General features: G+C 38.3%; 1 protein-coding gene across 3 annotated transcripts; it reads right to left on the bottom strand.

Annotated features, from left to right (window-relative positions):
* Positions 1-219: 219 nt before the first annotated feature.
* Positions 220-20,711, bottom strand: LOC113674418 (papilin). 3 transcript variants are annotated; one of them, XM_027190898.2, is made up of 20 exons: positions 19,905-20,711; positions 19,677-19,783; positions 19,005-19,094; positions 13,668-13,786; positions 12,931-12,985; positions 12,109-12,211; positions 11,606-11,736; positions 10,803-10,920; positions 10,045-10,125; positions 8,751-8,914; positions 8,172-8,313; positions 7,791-7,917; positions 6,994-7,198; positions 6,194-6,367; positions 5,359-5,538; positions 4,685-4,867; positions 3,774-3,915; positions 2,983-3,492; positions 2,016-2,534; positions 220-1,432 (listed from the first exon to the last, which is right to left on the bottom strand). In XM_027190898.2, exons 3-20 carry the CDS (start codon positions 19,074-19,076, stop codon positions 1,284-1,286), a joined length of 3,174 nt encoding a protein of 1,057 aa, XP_027046699.2. In that variant the 5' UTR covers positions 19,077-19,094; positions 19,677-19,783; positions 19,905-20,711; the 3' UTR covers positions 220-1,283. The 3 variants fall into 3 exon arrangements, with proteins under 3 accessions (XP_027046699.2, XP_089067751.1, XP_089067752.1); XM_089211625.1 differs by having other exon boundaries at positions 19,641-19,783; positions 19,905-20,042; XM_089211626.1 differs by lacking the exons at positions 19,677-19,783; positions 19,905-20,711 and adding an exon at positions 19,337-19,482.
* Between the last annotated feature and the right edge of the window lie 1,326 nt (positions 20,712-22,037).

Below are 22,037 nucleotides of genomic sequence, written 5' to 3'. Positions count from 1 at the left end.
CGCTTTTTATGGGTATTCATCTTCACCCATCTCTACTATATACCATATGCATTATAAACTGAATACATTCTATAAACAGCTCTTAACCGTCACTCGTAAAAGCCATCATCCATTATGACCGTCCTATCTGGGCCTTATTCTTTTATATACAGATTTCAATCATTAAAGTCTGTCCTGTACCTGGGTGAGTTAAGCGCCATAAGTGTTTTCTTGAAATAACAAGGGTGGTAACCATTTTCCTTTATTTTTGTATCCTAAGCATTTGAACATTTCATGAATAAAATTCTTATACTCAATAAAAAATACGTTAAAATGTAGTAGTACAGCTTTCTTCGGTATAAAAATGGAAGTATCTAACTGGCAAATCACAGACGGCTTATGTCACAGCATTTTAATTTATTTTCACAGACTTATTTGAGTCCACCTATTCCCAGTTAAAATGAGAAGTTTCTGTCTTGGTTATCGTGCATATTAATCTCGACAAGACATATATCTTTAATTCCATCTCTGTTCTTTTCCATTTCTCTCCTTTCTCAGAGACCAGTTTCCAAAATCTCATGCAAGTTTTCAGTAGATGCCAGGTTTTCGCGGAAAATTCAAGCATAAGATGAATTCATTTAGTGTCCAAGGAAAATGCGACAGAGTATTAGAGGATTAAGAACGCTTAAATTAATGGCTTCTCGATAAAAAAAAAGACACATAGATAGGTTCAATTCTGTTTGAGTTTTCGTATATTTAATGATATTTGATTTCCCCGAATACGAAACGAAACTGAAACACCAGACTTGACGAAATTAATTGTTTCCATCAGGCTAAGTATAAGCTTTCTCTTATAAATATTTCGTTACGAATTTTTGCCTGTGTCTGCAAGTAGCTTCTGATACGAAAAGATTGCATTTGTTGACACAGCTTATGATGGAAATTTTGGCTATAGAACTTCTAGACTATGAAACAATCTTGAATCAACTATTAGCAAAAGGTACGATTCGAATTCATACAAAAATTCAGCCGTCACTGTCTCTTGATGGTGAAGAAAAGATGGCATCGCAAAATCGTCACGACTGTTGTAGTTCGGAAGCTGTTACTTTCACCAATAGAATTGACACCATAAAAGTTCGATATAGCTCTTCTTAAAATATGTTTTTGGTTTTGTAAAAAGCGCGAGTACTTTGCTAGTGTTCTGCTCTCTGCTGCTGTACATGTGATAAAGATATATTCACTATAAGGACAACAGTCATCAACTGGAACACTCCTGAAATTGTTTTTCCATGGAGTTAGCCAATTCAGTAATCACAGGAGGGTAAAAGATCTTCACAAGTCTTGCAGCACGCTTTCTTGTAATAGGGAATGCAACAGTAATTTACTCTCCTGACAATCTGACAGTGGGCTATCGCTGGATTGTCTTCGCATTTGTAAGGAGGCTCTGTTGGTTCTGTGAGACCAAAAAAATAGTCATATCAAAGTGATATCTTAGCAAGTGTTCAAGATGAAACACATACCCTGGTCTCGTCATCCATGGCTGCATAATCGTCTCAGAAAAAAATGGATCACCATAACAACAGCTGTCGTTATCTTTATGGTCTACGTTGTCGTGGTCGTTATCGTTATCGTTATCGCTAATGGTATCAATGTCGTTATCGTTAGCGTTATCATTAACAGTGTCATTGTCATTGTCGTTATCGTCATCGTTATCGTAATCGCTGTCGTCATTGTTCCAATCAAATTTGCCAGCTGGATAACAGACACCCAGAGTAAACTACCTGGGAAAAGTCAAATCTCATCGAGCTCTTATCACACGACTGAAAAAAAATTCTGATATGGATCTCAAAAAGAAAAAAGAAAGTAAAAAGCCGCAAGATTCCCTGTGTCGCTTTAATTTAAATCTTGCTCAATACCCTCGATCTCAGCTTTCCAAACCCACGTCCAAACATGCAGAACTTAGGAATTTTCGTGGGCATTTCCCAGTTAGCAACAAAGATTGATTTAAAAAATAACATCTCTGAGGCCATACGTACCTTCTCTCTTAACCACATTCAAATACATTTGGTCGCTAGCTCCGCTGTAGTTATTGCGACCACTGCACTGATAATATCCGCTGTCAGAAGGCTGAACTTGCGAAATAACAACATCGGTTCTCGACACCCTCACCCTTCCCTGCTTGGTTATGAGAGAATTGTCCTTGTACCACTCCACTATGGGGCTTGGTACACCACCTGACTTGCACGTGATCTTAACATCTTCACCAGGACTCACGGTCTTATTTTTCGGTGATACAGAAATGGAGACTGGGACTATTACAGCTAACCGGGCTTCTACAGTGTGCATTGGACCGACCCAATTAGTTGCAAAGCAAGAGTAAACGTCATTATCTTTCTGTTTAATGTCAATGATCCTCAGGTCACCATTTTTAAGTATTTGTATCCTTTCTGAATCCAGACTGCTAACAGGAACGGCGCCTTTTCGCCAGCTGATGACAGGAGCTGGATAGCCTGTTGCTCGGCAACGGAACAAAACTTCGGTGCCAACGTAAGCCACTGAAAATGTAAAACGTACCAAGTCACTTGCCCGAAGATTTCACTGGAACAAATTTCTGTCTTGTAACCAAATCGAAGTAATCGAAACGGTGTTTCAGAAAAAACGAAAAATCTCAGAAAAATTAAAATTTTGAACGCGTCCCAATTCGTTTTAAATGTGCATCTGAGCCGCATCATTTTGCCCCTTTTTTTTCGACGCCTAGTTGAAAATTGCTTGGAAATCTCCATGATATAACTTGCCCCACAGCACCTTCCAAATAACAAAAGGAAGGCACTTTTATCGAAAGTTCAATGTTTTCTGAACGAACCATTTATCTAGTCAGGTATTGGAAATATGCAACGAGTAGATAAAGTTTTGAAAAAAGAAATACTCCTACAATTTATCTTTGTATGATGAAAATTCCTAAAAATCTACACCTGATCCTTTTTTTATATCCCGTCAACTTACTTGTATCCTTCGGAGGTTGGACGATCTGCGCTGCCTGCAACTTTCGAGCAGTTGTCGGAGGCACGGTCGTGGTTTCTGGTTTTGTTGATGGAGGCACAGTCGTGGTTTCTGGTGTTGTTGGCGGAGGCACAGTCGTGGTTTCTGGTGTTGTTGACGGAGGCACGGTCGTGGTTTCTGGTGTTGTTGATGGAGGCACAGTCGTGGTTTCTGGTGCTGTTGGCGGAGACACAGTCGTGGTTTCTGGTGTTGTTAACGGAGGCACGGTCGTTGTTTCTGGTGTTGTTGACGGAGGCACAGTCGTGCTTTCTGGTGTTGTTAACGGAGGCACAATCGTTGTTTCTCGTGTTGGTAACGGAGGCTCAGTCGTTGTTTCTGGTGTTGTTAACGGAGGCACAGTCGTGGTTTCTGCAGCTGTGGTGATGACTTTAGTCATAGTATTTACTGTGGTAATTTTTTGTGTCGTTGGCTCGGTGGTGGTAATTATCTCTGTTGTTGTTACCGTAACAGGAACTGTGAATAGAATCATAAAGTCGCTGTTAGCGAATCCTTGCGCTTTTTCACAAGAGTTTATTAGAAAAGTCTTTAGTCTTATGTTTCCTTCAGCTCAAGTGCATAGTCTACGGAAAAGATTATGCTCTTAGCGACGTCGGCATAAGATCAAAGGTCATAAAGTGGCAGAAAGACGAATTGACTTCTAGAAAATGGTATGTTACCCTGAAGAATTGCGCTCGTTCTGTTCCTGCGTAAGAAGCTCTCACTTTAAAGTTCGTTTAATACATTAACAAGCAAACCTTCGCACTCTTTCTCGACACATATCTCTTCCGACACAGGTTTATCTTCCGCTTTGCACCATTTTTCTTCGATGTCCTCCTTTGAGTCCGCGAAGCACTTAACACTTCTTCGTCTGACACCCTGGCCACAGGACTTGGAACACTATTTGTGTGAATTAAAACACAAACTCAAAAAACTTTAATTCTGGTGCGCCAAAATAAAAACTCTTAGTGCGAGCAAAGACTGTTATCTACAGAACTTCAAGCTCTTTGTTCGCGCATTTATTTTGATACTGGACTGACTAGCACCAAGGGTATTTTAGTGTTATCAACTGAGTTGATAACCTAAATTGGCCACCGTAAAGAGTTTAAAAGCTGACATTTTGAGCGTCAGCCCTTCGTCTGTGCACTCGGCCTCGGTGGGGCAATTAGCGATTCTTGTCTATCGCTTCCCGGTAAAGAAAGCTGAGTAACATGCGATCTGATCAGTTTCAACGAGTCCTTACCAGGGGTACCGCCCCTTAAACAACTAAGTTGACCTTTATCTTTTCTTAAAACTAATTAAGCACAACTTAAAACCAAACAGTTTGAGTGTGTTTGTCTTCGTTGCCACTCCGATTGCCACACGACCAATAACAATATAATCCACTAAATATGGATTTCATTCATGTACATCGAGTAGCGCAAACGAAAAGACAGAGTAGAAATATAACCACGAAAGTAGTTGTAATTTTCGGCGAATGGTTGTTTACAGCCAAGAATCTATGTAGCTTATAAAACTTTGGATCTATTTCCAGCGAATTTGAGTTCTAAAACTCTTTTGTCGCACAGTTTTAGGTTCTTCAGAGGCTTAAGCAGTAATGCTTTCCTGAAACCCTTTTGATGTTTATTGTTTTAAGCTGAATTTTGAAACATCGAGATTGACCTCTTACCGGTTCCCAAGGGTAGATATACCAGCCCGCCTGGCAGGGTCGGACAGAACACTTTTGTATCTTTGACATCTCTTGTTCTCTTTTACACTGATCACTCGGCATGATGCGAAGGGTTTTCGCTCCTTCTCGTTTGGCACACAAAACATTTCTCATTTGCATCCCCAAACCACATGTAGCTGTACACTAGAAAAAGTCACAGAAAAAGAAGATACTAGTTATACTGTCTAAGTTGTCTAAAGTACAGGGTGTGCAGATGGGATCCGTGAACCACTTATTATGGCCGTTTTGCTCTCACAAAGAAGTTAATACGATTGTTATGGAAATGATACTCTAAATATTATCCGTACATAAATACGTTAAACTGACTGAGGATATGGAATTCATTTTTAACTCTGACAAACTCATTCTTTGCTTAAATACCTGTTTTATTATCTTTTTCTATACAAATTTAAAATCAAACTGTCTTGAATGAAACATCACGCGGTAAAATAAAATTCGGTTAGATTAGAAAGATATGGTATTTGTTCGAGCGTTGATACGATACGAAGCTGATACGAAGTCTTCGTTGAATAAGCGACTTTTATTTTAAGTTATCACACTGGAAAAGGGTCTATCTAAGGTCTGTTTCAATACGGAAAGACTTTATCCACTAAAACGTGTTTCACGGTGCTCACCCTACTCCACTGGGAAGCGTGCCACATGGCGGGGCACGGGGTTTCGCTTAAGCATGCCTTCTTGCTGATTGGTCGAGACGAAATGTCACAAAGTTCATCCGGGTACTTTTCCTCGTTGTTGGCGATGCCCACGCAATAAACCATTCTGGTGCTCATTCCCTTTCCACATTTTGGATAACACTAACGATTTATAAACAAACAAATAATTATATATTATTAGTTATATATTATTAGTTATATATTATTAGTAAGAAAGACCGTTAAGGAAGGTGTCACTCGTTAATTTGCTACAAGCGTGGTACAAACAAAAAAAATTGTCCTTTAAAGGAATCTAGCCCCAGATCTTCGCAATATGGAAAGCACACGTCACACACGAGCCTTGTATGTGGGCGAGTTCACCAAGTAAAACTCGATGATGGTGCATCGACCATAAAATCAGCAAACTCCCTGATTTGTTCTTTTTCTCTCTTTCGTGAGAAATGAAAGATACCTTTCTACGTTATTGCAACTATGTAGTACATGTTTATTCACTGCTTTAAGAGTATCTCGATCTCTTTGATACTCCACAAAGAATTATCCAAAAACTTCTTTTACTCTTTTTCTTTAATTCGATGAGAAAGGACCAAAGCTTGATTGGAGTATGGAGAGAAAATAATGTCTGTTACTAACTTTTATATATCTCTTTTGAAACACTTAAATAAATCTGAGTTGAAAATTAACCAATATCCTCGACCAAATGTATCATGAGATTGTAATTCATATGTTTTACATCATGTCCATTTCACTTACCTAATTAGGACTTTTCACACAAAGAAGGAAAAATCTACAATCCTACCTCGCTCCAGTTCGACGCAAGCCAGGTTACAGTGCAAGGACCTGGGTTACACTTCTCGGTTTCTTTCGGCTTCGAAGCGAGGTCACAGCTTTCTTGGGGTAAAATGGCACCCGTTTCAAAGGCCTCACACGTGACATTTCGGTATTTGTTGCCCATCCCACAAGAGGCAGAACACTGCAGGATAGAATTAAGCAACGATCGATGAGTTCGTGTAGTGCATCGGTTATCTTATTTAAAAAGAAAAAGAAGAAGAGCGTTTCGAGAATATTTGCTCAGGTGAAAATGGAGATGCGCAGGCTCCGATTGGTTAAGGATTGCGTCATATCTCGCCATAATCACCTTGCGTGAGGTAATTGTTTAAGGGCGTTTAGGATCAAACTGGTTGCAATTGGCTTCTTATAAGACATTTAAAGCCTGTTCAAAACTTTTCTCAAAGTCAACACAATCATTACACATTATCGCGCTATATACAGCTTCTGCGCCTGTCAAGTACAGTCTAGGAAAAGAGCATGCGATCTACGAGCCAGACTCCCTCTCTCAGTTTTGTGATTGGTGAGAAGGTGGAAGCAAAGAAATGATTAAAATCTACGTTTTTGGAAATTCAAATTGAAAGAATTATTCGTCTCAGGAAGATTAAAAGTTCTTGAACAGTCCCCTCAACCTTGCGCATGGACAATCTATCAATATTCAGTTCTCCTGGGACAGTAATAGGTTCTGCCTCAGAAGCGAGTTCGCCCTTAGACAAACGAAATTATTTTGAAAATCTATTTTTTTTACGATAAACAACTACAAGTACATACCGATGACCATTGACCCATAGACCACTCAGGACAGTTTTTCTCCATATGGCATGCGCGCATAGTGATCGGTTTTGGATCTGAACACTGGTCATCTGAGATAATGGCAGTCTCCCCTCCTTCTACCGCGCGCTGACAGTGTACCCGTCTGACCTGTTTGCCTTGACCGCATGTAGTAGAGCATGCACTCCAGGCACTTATGAACCAACTACAAATGTAAAATGGACCAATACGAGGAAAGGTAAGTCAGAAAGAAATTAAAAACAAGCTCAAGAATACTGAAGCGAATAACAACCGATTGCTTAAGGCATAAAACGGCCTTAAATATTGGAATCGGTGCAAAAAAGAAAAAGAAAAATCCCCAAAAAGGAAATAGGCTGGCCAACGGTACGAGTCTTCTAAACAAGGGTGCTCTTATTTGAGGTACACCCTAGGCCACAATGGAGAATGAGACACTGCTGACTGACAGACACTCGAAAAAAACCATAGGAACAGTAATATTTCTAAATGTACACCGAGGCCCAAACGCAATCAACACGAAGTCTCCTGCACAATCGATCGTACAACCGCACACACGCTCCTCGGGACAGATAACCGAAGTCTCGCGTAGCATAACTTCCAGATGTCACTCAAACGCTACAGTAACGAAAGTAATTATATCAACCATAAAAATGGTACTAAGCGTGACATGAAAACCTCGTAAGGAACGAGGCGGGCACCATAGTGGGTATATGTATAAAAGAAACGCTAATTTTTTTAGCCCCAACCAGGAATCCGGTATCCTTGTGTTATGGTCTTACCTTGAGGGACAAGGTTGAGTATTACATCTTTTTTTGTGGGATGGTTTCTGATCTTCAGCACAGTCTGAGTCAGAAACTTCCTCTCCGTTGTCATCACGGACACAAAATACTCGTCTCTTTCGCTCCCCTAAATAAAAATCGAGAAAACAAACCAACAAATTGAAAGTTCATCTTTATAAGAGGCCTACAGAGCTTCTTCTCGCAAAATTTTAATTAGTATTAAGCGATGACGTTGCTCCAGTTGTTTGAATCTCGATGTAGGCGAAGAGACATGTTTTTTAGCCTAGAGAATTGATCTATGATTGCAACTGTTCGGGTTTTGCATCCTAAAAAACTCTTCCAATTGTATTTAGTCCATGATTGTAACATTCACGCTCTTACCTCCTGCGCACGTTTTGCTGCATTTATCAAACTCGCCAGTTCTCCAGGAAAATTGAGGTGGCTTCGGGTCTATTACCACTGAGTTTGGAACAGAATATTCGTATGAAATTCCTGGGTTTTTTTCTCCTTCCATAAAAAGAACCTGTTAGAACATCTACTATTAGTTGGAAAAGAATTCACAGCGTTTTTCAAAAAGTTAAACATTCAGAAGAAGAACCACATGTGCTCAGTAGAAAGCAATTTTAAATTGGGAGGATTGGTTTTTCTTTGTTACACTTTGTTGTTGGTCGGAAAAAACTTGCACCACACCCTTTCGTCAATCATTTGCAAACCTATAATTGATCACGAATTGGTCACGTGGGTTTCGTGCACTTTTTAGAAGGTCATACTTTATTCACTTTTCAGTTTGTTTGTTCACGCAGTAATACATCCTTACGATTAATTCGCTTCCTCCAACCCAATGGCTTAGCTGATACAATTCTTCGCCGGTAATGCCTTCGAGCAAGCTCTCGCGCGGAATGGGGTCTTTCTCTCTCATTGATGCATTAATAAAACAAACGTGATTCTGGCTTTACTTACCTCGACCTGTACAGGAACTGTTGTAGGTCCCAAAGCGAATATCCTCTCTTGTCCAAACCTGGTTCGCTCGTAAGTAAACACGGTGCCCGCAACTTTGTACTTGGCGGGATTTTTGATGAGATAGCCTCCGTTAAAGAAGTAATTTCTGAATACGTCAGAGAGAGCTGGAGAAAAAACAATAGAGAAAGAGCAAGTAAATGTGTATTCTACGTGATACATTGTAACTTATGCGACGATAATAAGCTTGACGTTTCGTTCTGATGCAGAGACAGCCATATATCAGCTGTAACGATAAGTGGTTTTGTTATGGTGGATTGCTAAAACATTGACCGCGAATGTGGTTAACTCTTTACGACCGAACATCAGTGTGTATGTTCTCATTCTGTTCGTCATCAAGAAATTACAAACTGTCTGTAACCTCTTGCCTTCACACATTTCCTAAGGCGCTGACGAGGAGAACTTGTTTTAAAATCGAGAGCTTCTTTAGTTGGTGATCACTAGCTTTATTCTTGTGGCCTCAATGAGTAATTCAAGGGTGGTATCATATGGAAAATGAAATGCAAGTCACTCCTTGGGGTTAAACAGTTAAGGACTGAACGTTTGATCAGAAGTTATGGGCGTCTGATCTGTGATTCAACATCCATCGTGGACCTACATATTTTGCTTTGTTACATATCTTACACAGGAATATGCTATAAAAATCTACAATACAGTAAAACTTTAAAATGTTTGCTCAAGAGAGGTGTTTGGTCGGTCTCGCTCCCAGTGTCTGCTTTATAAAAATGTTCTCTGAATACAGGTTCTCTAAACACGAAATATGTGAAGAAAAAAATCGAATATTTTATTTTTTTAGCTTGTTGTAAGACATATCTTCGACCTTGGGCCGACATATAACATGTCTTGCTGTAAATAACTTAGCTGACGCAGCAAGTGCCCCATAAAATCGGAATTGACCTGCAGTCTATAGAAGAAAAAAATTAATATTTGATTTTTTCAGCTTGTTGTAAGGCATCTGTCTGACCTTGAGCCGACATGTAACATGCCTTGCAGTACAAAACTTAGCTGACGCAGTAAGTGCCCCATGAAATCAGAATTGACCCGCACTCAGTATAAAAGTTAGGTGCGTATGACTTCTCGCTCTATATATTTAAGCCAGAACACGCATATTAGCGGGTGATATGTTAGAATAGTTGACGATGAAACGTAGAAGGTGTTGTTTAACTTCACAAGTTGACAAAGTGTGACGTAGAAAAGGAAAGGCTCTAACATCTCGAAACTAGAAAGCTTGTAATACCTAAGAAATGCGTCGAGGGTGCCATTTCCTGAATATCAATATTGGTAGCACTGGCAGGAATCGTCAGAATTTCTTTATATCCTGAAAAACAATTTAACAAAACAGATAAATACAAGTGGGAAATTAAAGCACTCACTTAGAGGCTTCCCGTGTGGAAAACTAATCCCTATTCTAATAAACACCCCTACGGAGAAAGCACCCTCATTCCAACAAGCGCCCCTATTTCAATAAGCGCCGCTGTTCTGTTTCGGTAATAGCACTGTTAGAGTACATGTACATTGAGATCAACCATGGTGCATCCTTCTTTAATTGGTCACTAAAAGCCTCACCACAAAAAAGTGGTCTTCGTCTCAGTCTCTCAATTATTTATGTCGCCGTGAATGCACGGTTCTTTGATACGAAAGTTTCCGTCTTAAAATTTTGCGATGGTTGCTTGGCTAATCGTTTTAGCAAAGAAGGATCCAGGGGGCAACAAGTGCGCTAACCAGTCTTTTTGAACCTCAGTGAAATAAACATCAAAGCTTTGCTTCAAATACTTCTTTTTCTCAAAAAAAGAAATAAGCTCCCTGTCCCTGTTTCGAATATGCGCCCTCCCCTGAGGTATCTAAAGTAATTAGGCGCCCAGGCACTAAATCAAATCATTACGGCACTAAAATTGACTTCTCTTCTGGGGCAGATTCGTTCATAAAACTCGTCTGATTACGGAATATTCGTCTACTGCCAGCCAGATTATACATGACTCAAATTTATAGACTCACCATCGCCTTCTTCCTTGTTCACCCCCTTCTGTGTTTTGCAATTCTGTCCTTTACCATTACACACTCGACATTTATCTTCTTTCGCATTGGAATTCAAAATGAGATCGCAACCAAGTTTCTACGAAAAAATAAATCATATCTGACAGGTCAGCTTAAGCCAGGCATGTAGAATTGTCCTTACTGCACTTGCGCAACAAAACGTAAAACAAACATGCACAGTCGGCTCTAAGCGCGATGAACGCGAGTGGCAAAGTGGCTTCGTTTTAATCTTGATTTTCTAAGACAATTGAACATCCGCAGAAAAAAAATCCCCGTAAAGAGTAGGAAATAAAACCAAAAGCAGTTCAATCCAGGAATTATTTAGACACCTTATTATAATATCTCCTTCTGATAACATGCAAACCTATGTCTGTCTATCATTTTTAAAAACTTGTTACATGTTTGTGCAGCTACTCGAGATTTCCACACGCTCATAGAGCGGGAAAAGTCGATCCATTCTCGGTCCCTGGGTTGGTATATCAGAGTGAAGCGTTATTGAGCGGCACACTTGAATTCCGCAGTGATCTCTACTCTTACAAGTATAATTGGGTGGCATCGAATTTTCCCAGCAAAATTCTGGTGGTTACACTTGAACCCTTCGATGGACTTGCATCACTTCTTCTTCTTCTCGAGGAGAGCTGCTATTCTCCTTGTCACTCAAACAGGAATAAGCTTTGGTTCAATGGCTTCCGGGGTCGTGCGCCGCTGACTTACAGATCCAAAATGTAGACAGACCATTGCAAACTTATTACCCATTAACATACCTCACATCTTCCATCCACACAAATATCATACGTGTCAATATTGCACGTTGTTCCATCCACCACTTTGTCTGCCCAGCGCATGAAGAAGTACTCTCCTTTCGGCATACAATTTAATACGCATTTTCCGTTTACTAGACAGTAAACAAAAATAAATTACTCTTACGTTTAAAAATCAAATGAAAATTGGAAATAATAGGTATGGAACACCGACACTTTTCCAAGATTTTCTTTCTCTTTGGGAATTTAAAATAAGTTCAGATAATCCAAGGGAAGGGAACTGAAAACTTTTTTGAGCAGAACTAAACCGCACCAAAACTGTTATCAAAATCCTGAGAGATATTTTTATAAATGTGTTTATTCGGGTTAAAGATTATGGCTTTTCTGAAAAACGCCCGTCTGCAGCACTCTGAACCAGCAATGGCCTACTTTATATTTTGTTTACTGTAATAATTAGAAAGATTTGATTACAGAAGCAAAATTTTCTTCCTTGTTTGAAATCATACCTGGTATATATGGAACCCATTTAAATCTTTGCCCATCCACTATCCGATTGTTGAAGGCTTCGCATTGCTCGAGACGGAAATCCCTGGATCCTTCTGGACAATCCTAATAAATAGAGAAAAATAAGAGGTGCTGGAAATTTGAAATATTACGGTGCTTGTACTCAACAAGGTATACTTAACGCATTTTATCATTAACACATCTATTTTATGTACATAAAACAGGCTTTTTCTATTCCAGAAGAAAAATGTTTCTTCAAGCGTTAAAGCTGTTGGCTGTCATTAATAAATCTTTGAAGAACAAACTAAAAGTATCATAGAAACATAAAACAAAATCCTTTTTGAGAATAGTGCTAAATGTGAATCTTAACACTGGCTTCTCTTTAATCTTTCATCCTAAATGTTTTACGTCAGAAAGTTGGAAAGTTTGATCAGTTTTAACAGTGCCTTTGCCTTCATTATCTACTTAACCCATTAACTCCCGTGAGTGACCAAGACAGAATATCTCCTTACAATATCAATACAATATCAACCAGTAAGTGTTGAGAATAAAGAAAAATATCAATTTGGGGATAAGTAGTTGATCCAATACTAAATTCTCGGAACTAAAATTTTAAAAATTGTATGGTTAACAGTAAGGAGAATTGCAAGTTTGATCTGGGAGTTAAAGGGTTGATCTAAGATAAGACTGATCAACAACTGAACTAATGATAACTTGTTAATAACGTGAAGATAAAGTAAATTTAGACTGGCATCAAGAGAATGTCAGTTGGTATTCTCTTAGTGGCATCGATTGAGAGGAAAGGCATGGAAATAACCTATTACCTGGATGTTACATGTTCTATAAATGCGGTTACCTCCTCTGCAAAAGTCATCTGGTCTGAGAAAACAAAAACAAGATAATCAAAAAAGTAAAACTTTTCGACCGCAATATGAAATCTTCAACACAATTTTTGTTTAAATTTTGGAAGTTTTGCGAGTGTGGTGGTGAAAGTATCATTGTTGTAAATTATGGCACAGTTTTGGTCCAGATGTTTTACCCAAACTAGGCCAGGTTCCATAAATTATTTCGGGTGAAAAACAAAATCCTCGTAGAGCAACTTCTAACTCAAAAGGAATATATGGGTACAAGTAAATTGGATGGGAAAGAGTAAAGCTTACTAGTTCGACGAGCAATCCTCTTTTTCAGGAAAAAAAACTGCATTTTTGAGTTATCAGAACCATGGCATAAACGGAAGTTAAAGTATCCGTATATGGCTTGGTTCAGATGTAGAGATCCTAACAAGAAATTGGAAGGCCTGAGGTAACGATGGTCACCAAGTCTTCTTTTCTTTGTATAATGCTAATAACAAAATGTCATTCATCTACCTCTCCACAGTTCATATAATTTTAGCTTTTTATCTGGCAAGAGCGTAACTATTTCTTTTGAATAATATAATAATATTATATTATAATATAATAATATAATAATATATCCAATGGATCACTAAAAAGTAATGGGATGTTTGATCAAATGAAAAAACAAAGACACAAACAAACAGATAAACATTTGACTTTGTAACCTTTCCTTCTCCTGGCACTCTCGTTCTTGATAAGAAACTCCTACTCCGCAAGTTCTGGAGCAGGGTTTCCACTCGCTCCAAGGCCCCCACTTTGACGATGATCCATCGTCACCTTGAGCCTACAAACATTTGAAAAGAAAAAGATTGAGAGGTACACAAGTTAGAATCATGCGATTCATGCGTGGTTACGAGAGATGTTCACCTATCAGATCACGCAGTCATTTGGCTGAGTTCGTCAGAATAATGATCTATAATCATTAGACTAGGGAGAAAAATAACGTGGAATGTTCTAATAAAATTATAGACAATAAACCACTTTATTTGTCTAGAAAAATTTTTCCCCTTTTTTGGCTCTGTCTCAGCAGCCTGACATTTACTGTAAACTGGTCGATAATGACCTGGGTACCAGCCGTCTGATTTACTAGTTGACTGGAAACGTGAAGCAGTGCTTGAGAACCCTTTTGAAAGCACGCTTACGTTGGAGACGGATGGCTGGAAAACCTTAAGTTAACTGAAACCTTCTGGTATAACTATCTGTGACTTCAAGGGAGACAAATCCGTTAATGAGAGGTTCTAGCACATCGGAGATAAATCTTTCCCGCGAATTAGAATTGGATAACAAATTAATAGTGATTGCTGTTGGTAGATGTCACATCCTTCTCTACTTTAATATTGCATGATGCAACACGATTTTTTTGGCTCTAGCCAAATGCTTCTCTTGGCCAACTGCCATTGTATATTTATTTCAGCTCATCTGATTCACAATCACTCAATGCAGACGACACCGAAAACAGTAATTTTCTTGCAAAAGTCATTCACGAATGACCGTTCTAAAGTGCAAACAGCATTGTACTAAGATATGGCCGGTGGATGGACACTTCAAATGATAAGCTCCTAACACTGAGTTCTAATTATTTGAGATGATCTAAATCCGTTGTAATGGAGAGCAAAACCAACCACAAACGCTCTTGTTCAACTTTTACGTGATTCTACCCGTTAAATTCAGGCTCACCGCAAAGGAATCTAAAGCACGAAAATTTGAGATACTTTCGTTAATTAGAACCGTACCGACCATAACCAATCGAAGAGCTCTTTAAAGTCATTTGCACTAAAAGATTGTCACAATTGTCTCGTCTGGAACGGGGGAGGTAAACCTTGAGAGTGCTATTTCGTTCAGACTTGCCGAATTATCACTGTACTCTGTAGCAAAGTCATAAAAGTCTTTCAGTAGTGCCCTCTTAGGCGCTAATTGAATTAAAAGGTTGTTTCGTATAGTTTACCAGTGGGAGGGAAATTTCAAGGAGATAAAAGGCAAGATACTTTTACTAAAAAGGAGTCTAAACATTTCATTTTATTTTCATGCCTACCGAAATACTGACGCGAAAACAGATTCCACGCGAGTATAGAATTTTCCACCCGCCAGATTAACCGTAATCTACTGACGGATTAAACCATAATTCTTCTCATGTTTGATTCGTAATCCCATAATCTCTTTGCGATTATTTTGTTAGCCTAATTGCCTGACAATTCAAAAACGAACCTGCAGGTTTTAGATACTGAGGAATAATTCGTCCAGAAGTTTTGATGTCACCCACGGAGTATAAAATACTTTAATTCTGATTCAACATCGTTCGGACATGCTAGCTTTCAATGGGTTTGTGTACAGTGTTGTCTGCCACGGTTTTACGGTAATGAAATGTATGAATGCTACACTTGAATCTCTGCAACAGATTAGGCGTTGACCAACTTAGTAGATGACCTTATGAATATAGATACAAAACAAAGTGCCCCTTTTCTAGAACCTTACCGACATTGCCTCCTTTCCGCAAACATAATCTTGAAATAATCAAACAATTGCCTATTAGATTAACCTAATTAACTGTTTTCGTCATCGACATCGACTCTGATGAAAAGATAGCTGATTAGGTATTCCCCACCTTTTTTTCCAGTCAGTAAACCGCTTGTCGAAAATAAGCCGTCCCTTTCAAACATGTATGAAAATACCGAAATCTGCCCGAAACACCAGGCGGGATCACGCAAAATCCCATAAAGTACGTCCTTAGCGTGCGCGCGGAGCGCACAAAATTCGTGATCGATTCAAGGATAGTTTTTAGGTGTTTTATAAAAAGGTTTTGTTATCGCAATGAATCTAAAGACAACGATAAGCTAACAATAGATAAGAAAAGTCTTTACTTATCAGGACATGCGAATATTCTCTTAATTTGAGTGACTGAAGTCATAAATAAACATTTCCTTCAATTCTATGTCATCAACTCGTTGTTGATATTTGGGAGAATCAATAAACGCTTGTCATTACTTGTACTCGCGTATGCGTTGAGATTATGGAAAGATTATTATTGATAAGATACATTGCGGTAGAAAAATTTCTCTCACCACACTAAATGAGCAGCAAAAGATATTCTTCAGCAAAAAGCAAACATGTTATGTTGAATTGAACAATCTGGTGCGCTGACACAAATTATCCTGTAAACTCTAAACGAAGAAAAATCAGAGCTTCATGATATCGCTAAGCCAAGGTTTCGAAGGTTATCTATTACTTCACGGAGGTTATCATGTGGCTAATTTAAAAGGCATATACAGGCATATAGCTCTTAAGTACATGCCAAGGTTTTTTTGGTACAAGAAGGTTGCGTCGCTCTTTTAAACCAAGTACAACAAATTAACAATTTATTGACGAAACACGGAGACGTCGAGAACTTATTTTAACTTAGTTTTACAACAGAGATTGGATTATAAGGTGTATATGGGAAGGAAATTACCTCCAAAATGATATAATTGCTGAAAAGTTGTCTCGCGTGTCACTTTTGATAGTCAAACTTGCCTGCGAACAAATATCCGTAATGGATTAAGATGAAAAAAACTATTTGTGGGGTGCGTCAATCGACCTTTCATCTTTCGCAATTGTTATTATTACTATTATAATTCCAAACAGTATAAGCTTACGGACAAAGCAAATCAAACAACGTACGATAATGTACCAGAGAATTATTTAAGTTATCAAATTGTAGGAATCAATAGCTGGGCCAAAAGATATTTAAGTGCATTTAGAACAACCTGGAAAATGAGCGAAGTTTTAATTTTCTCGTCTTCCCAGTTTGTTAGATTGTCGTTCGAGATCATAGAACCTGGCCATTTGCTTTACGAAGGTTTTTTCCGGAATTTTTGGATACTTGATATGTTAGCTTTTATCTCCGGAAACAGAAAGCTGTGGTGTCTTTAAAAAGTATAAGCCTAAAGACAAAGCAAATCAAACAATGTACGATAAAGTACCAGAGAATTAAAAAAGCTAACAAATTGTAGGAATCGATAGGGCTAAAAGATATTTAAGCGCATTTAGAACAACGTGGAAAATAAGCGAAGATTTAATTTTCTCGTCCTCTTGGTTTGTTTGATTGCCGTTCGAGATCATAGAACGTGGCCATTTGCTTTATGAATGTTATTTTTACTGACTTTTTCGATACTTGATATGTTAGCGTATATCTCAGGAAACACAATGCTGTGGTGTCTCCAAGAAAGCTGCCTCTAATTCCTCTTCAACCATTTTAAACAGGTTTACAAAGAAAGAATGCATTGAATTGTTAGCGGAGCCTCAAAAGGAGCCTTTCGTTTAACCAGATTCTTTATTTGATGCCTCTACGTCCGGAAAATGTCGAATAGCTAAATAAGTTTTATCTTCGGCTTTAAAAGAAACTATCTCACAGTTTTTCGTGTAGAGAAATTTCCTTTGAATTTTCCAAAATCGTCGCGATGACAAAAATCTTCTCTATCTCCAGGCATTTAATATTTATCTCCTTAATGTTCATCTCACATGTAATATATAGCAGAGGATGTATAATTCAATACTTCGTTGTAGTTAAAATAGTTCCCTGTAACGCATGACTGATTGACCCAAAGCATACCAACTTCTGAACACTTCTTAAAATTCATCGATGGGGAAAACTGCTCATTTCTAACGACCGAATTAAATTCTTTCACAAGGTGCAACCTTTGCGTGATTCCTATTGAGTATCAGCCACTTCAGGGTTTAAAATCCCCTTTTCATCCCTACCTGTCGAGATTTGCTTTCAAGTTTAGGGTGAAAAATCCTCTTTGGGTTTTTTTAATTACCCAATAAAGATAAATTTAAGGCGTGCGTAGCTTTGTTGATGTAATGGTATAGGGAGAACACTCGTGTTGTTGTCTGACAATACTTATTTTTAACTTTCCTTAGACATGAACACAAGGTATCCCGTTGTGAAGAATTTCAAAATTTCGAGGTTTCAAAGGGTGGAAAGTATAAATAAGGAAACGTTTGTGACAATTATGGAAAAGGTAACTAACGAAGGTCGCAAACTCATGGCATTTTGGTAATTTGACATTTTTCTCTTGACAGTTATGCAATTAGCGCTCTCGGCGAAACTGTTTAGGAATGAAAGACAACCCGGCGATGTGCTTCTAATAACCACAGGACATGGGTCGATAGACAATCCCTAACTTGAATTTTAATACTGCGGTTATTGACTGCGTTTTCGAAACGAAGCCCTGGAATGCAACATGGGAAAGACTTCAACATTGTTCGCCCTTCGGGAATATTGTAACACCTGTAACACTTGAATCACGCGAGGTGCAGTTTTCCAGATTTAAAGTTGAAATAGATATCTTTTAAACACCGAGAAAACATCTTCTCACGGAGCTTTAGGAGAGCAACAGTTTGGTCAATTTTACAGGATATGTTCAGGCCTAGAATAGCATCATTAGAGAATTTTGAGCGCGCCCTCAATGAATTTGACAGGGTGTTGTAATCATTGGCAATTTTTTCGTTCAAAGGTCATGATTCAACCCAAAGGTAATCAGTTCCACACGTAAAAAAAAAAACAAAAAAAGAACAACATCGGGGAGTATCTCTGCGTCTTGCCTATTTTGGATAAATTAAACTTTTCAAGAACTAGATGTCTAAACCGTTCACAATTTTAATTGGAACGGCGGCGTCTCGTTGCAATTCAAGCGTCAATTTTCATGGCAAACAGTATAATTCCTGTTTACGTCCGGCTTCCCTTTTGAAAACTTCTTATACCAATATTTTCGTTTTCCACCCCCCAAGTGGGGCATTAGAGGAGTAAGTCAACAAAATACCAGTGGGAAAAATCCCTTGTTTTTTCGCCTGACACCCCCTCGTCGTTCTGAGAAAAACGACAATCTGGCCAACATTAACCCTTAGTTTGACTATATACGGGAGCTCGAGGACAAAATTAAATCAGACAGTGTAAGTTACGGTTAAATCTGCGGGGAATACATGACTATACAACATTACTACGGAGAAACTGTGATATTTCTCACCTCTGAACCGGTTGGCGCCAAAAGCCAACACAAGCCGGCAGAAAATGACAATAACCAGTGCTGGACCTTCATGATGACGTTTCGCTGAAACTGGACAACACAAACTCATTCGATCGTGAGAATCTAAATGTTGTATAGTCGAGTAAACTGATGAAAGATAGTTTAATTCACACGTAATAATCTAAACAGAAATTTATCAATAATTATCATTCACCACTCATAAGAAGTTCACGCGGCAGATCAGTTCGTTCTTTTGGCTAATAACCTAAATAAATGTGACGTGATCCTCAATTTTGAAATCAACCCTTGTTATGCAATTAAAAACTGTGCACCTCTCGGTCAGAACGTTTGTGCCGCACTGCTTCTCTGTTCAACTTCTATATAACCAACGCAAACTGTATGCAAATCCTTAAACTCATATCTCGTCCCGAAGCATTAGAGGATAACTTTCAGCTATTGCGATGACACGTGCTACAGCGCGATTTGGGACTTCCGATCGCGCAAAATAAGCTGAGGAAATTGAAAGCTTAGAACAGAAATTTACTGATCTAATCAGTAACGAAAATAAATGTTTCTCATGTTTAGCGACAAATGAGGTAAATCATCCAATTGCGCACTTCTGAAGGCAGAAATTACCTTCAAGACGAGTGAAGAACACAACTTTTTCCTTACCAGCTCGTAATTTACGTTTAGTTGACCAAGGAAATCAACAGAGTAATTCTGGAACGAGGAGTCGGCTGTCCTAAACTCGTGAGTCGCTCAGTTGAATTTTTTAGGTCCTTTAAAATAAACGCATATTACCTGGTTTAAGCATTTGAGAGAACTGAGAGTAAGAGTGAAAAATTTAAATAGAAAGGGATTTTATGTCATAACAGAAAACACAAAGGCTATCTCACACACCTTTTCCGGAGCATTGAACCGTTTCAAGAGCTTCTCCGACCCTCACAGCCACATTTATGTGTGTCTGACTAATGTCTCCAGAAGTTTTGAAACCGAAGATGGGTGTTACGATTCACGATATTCAAAATATGTTCATCATATTTGATTCGATCATTGAAAGGTTCTTTCATGTCTCGATTATCTCAATTAATGTGTAACGTCAACATGTTGACATACAAGACTGTCGTGTCCTTTCTCTGTGTTTGGATAAAACCACAAACATCCAAGGCTTGTAGTCTCATGTTATTGCGAGGGACGGAAATTATCACGGTCTACTTAATCTGTTACTATTTTTTCCCGCTGCCTTTCCTAAATTAAAATTCCCGAAGACTTCTTTCACGAGTTTTTTTCTCCCGCGTTACAGATTTTCCACTTCAAGCCGCGGTAGTATTATCGATTATCATTCTCTTTCATTTTTGTTCGAGAGCTTCCAGGGTTCTCCCGTCTCCTGTCTCCTGCCATAAATACACAATCTGTTCAGTTCGAACCTCAGACCTTCGGATTCCGCGCTCTGATGCTCTAACCACTGAGCCACAGAGACTCCGCAGAGAGAATCATCTTTCTCTATTTCTTTACCGAGCTGAAAACTTACCATCTCTCTTATTTCTATCAACAAGGAAATGCAATGAAAATGCGCAAATTTTCTTTCGTAAACGGAGTCATAATTTACAGTATGAGCATGATTTCTCTCAAGCATAAAAAAAATCCACCCTCTAAACCCGCAAGCGATAAGAGGAGTTCACGTACGTGCTGACTCAGAAATATGATACCTGTTAAGACAAGAGTACACACTTTTTCACGGCCAAGTTTGCGAAAGCAGCCCCGCGCTTTCCAGAAGTTCAACCTGCACGATTCGAGAAATGTCATGTGAAAAGAACTCTCGAGAAATGACGCTTAAACATTTCTTGATCAGGTTCAAAGGTTTTTTTGTGTGGCATTAACAACAAGTTGGCTGAATAAGTTTTGAGTTTTACATAGAACAAGAAGCATTGGTAGATAAGAGGATTTGTCATATTTTTAACCTCTGTCAATAATTTGGTTCTCACAACTAGCATTTTATTTTAGTCGAGTACTTCTTCTAAAAAATATTTTAAGTGCTAGGCTAGTCATTTTCTAAGAATAACTAATGAACTTCGGCGACCACTTTGTAGAGAGATTTATTGGCCTGTAATTAAAATATGTAATTTGAATTTTTAATGATCGTGAGTTTATCTTATCTCATCATCTACAAGAGCAATTTTTATTTTTTTAGGTCCTTCCTTCCTTTTACTTCCGGGCATAACAATTTCATGAGAAAAATCTCACCTTGAAGCCATAAAAAAAATACAAGATTATTTTAAGCATTACAAGGTTTGGTAGTTTGTTTCCACTGGTTCCATCAGTAAGTTTTTATTTGAGTAATTCATCATTCCTTTCAATCAGAAGCCGACTCAAAAAAATTATATTTCTTGGTGACAAACGTAATAAAAAAAAGAAAAAAAACTAGAGTTAATTGAATTATGATGTAATCTATATCGGATATTAATAATTATTTTTTCTTATCGCAGTTTATCAGAAAGAGTTGTAATTAAAACAACGCTCCATTCACACCCCTGAGGACAAAACAACAAATTACAATTCATTAGATATGATAACCCTTTATTTCCTTGGCTGTTCCAATAACCTACAGGTCTGTGTGGTGGATGATTGAATTTCGTATACTATATGTCGTATTTCCAGACAATTGACGTCAAATTACACTGAAGAAACAGAACATTGAAGAAGTGACACATCCGCCCACGATCTTAAGAACATACTTTCCTCTCTTTTTTTTTTTTTTTTTGGTACACACCTCCGATCTGACATTATTCAAACGCTTTACTTTTGTTCATTCCAAAAAAAATAAGAAGTTGTGCACCATGTTGTACCAGATAAACAAAGCGAACTTAAACACATATAAATATTGCAGAAAGTTTAACCTCGGTGCTACATTAACTAACACCGCCAGGAAATGGGTCGAGTTTAGGTGTGGGCCAATAACAGCACCCAAAAATTGATAAATAATCGAATAATTATTTTTGTACATTAAAAAACAATGTCTTTCCATTCAGCTTC

The sequence above is a fragment of the Pocillopora damicornis genome, chromosome 7 (assembly GCF_964200805.1).
Source record: "Pocillopora damicornis chromosome 7, jaPocDami1.2, whole genome shotgun sequence".
In the NCBI taxonomy this organism is placed as follows: domain Eukaryota; kingdom Metazoa; phylum Cnidaria; class Anthozoa; order Scleractinia; family Pocilloporidae; genus Pocillopora; species Pocillopora damicornis.
Note: the sequence above shows the minus strand (reverse complement) of the source record. Positions and strands in the feature narration are given on the sequence as shown.

Coding starts and splice junctions, on each gene's coding strand:
- LOC113674418 (XM_027190898.2), bottom strand. CDS start 19,076: ATGAAGGTCCAGCACTGGTTATTGTCATTTTCTGCCGGCTTGTGTTGG. Junction 6,368..6,993: donor CTATGGGTCAATGGTCATCG/GTATGTACTTGT, acceptor TCTATCCTGCAG/TGTTCTGCCTCTTGTGGGAT. Junction 3,916..4,684: donor ATATCTACCCTTGGGAACCG/GTAAGAGGTCAA, acceptor TCACACAAATAG/TGTTCCAAGTCCTGTGGCCA.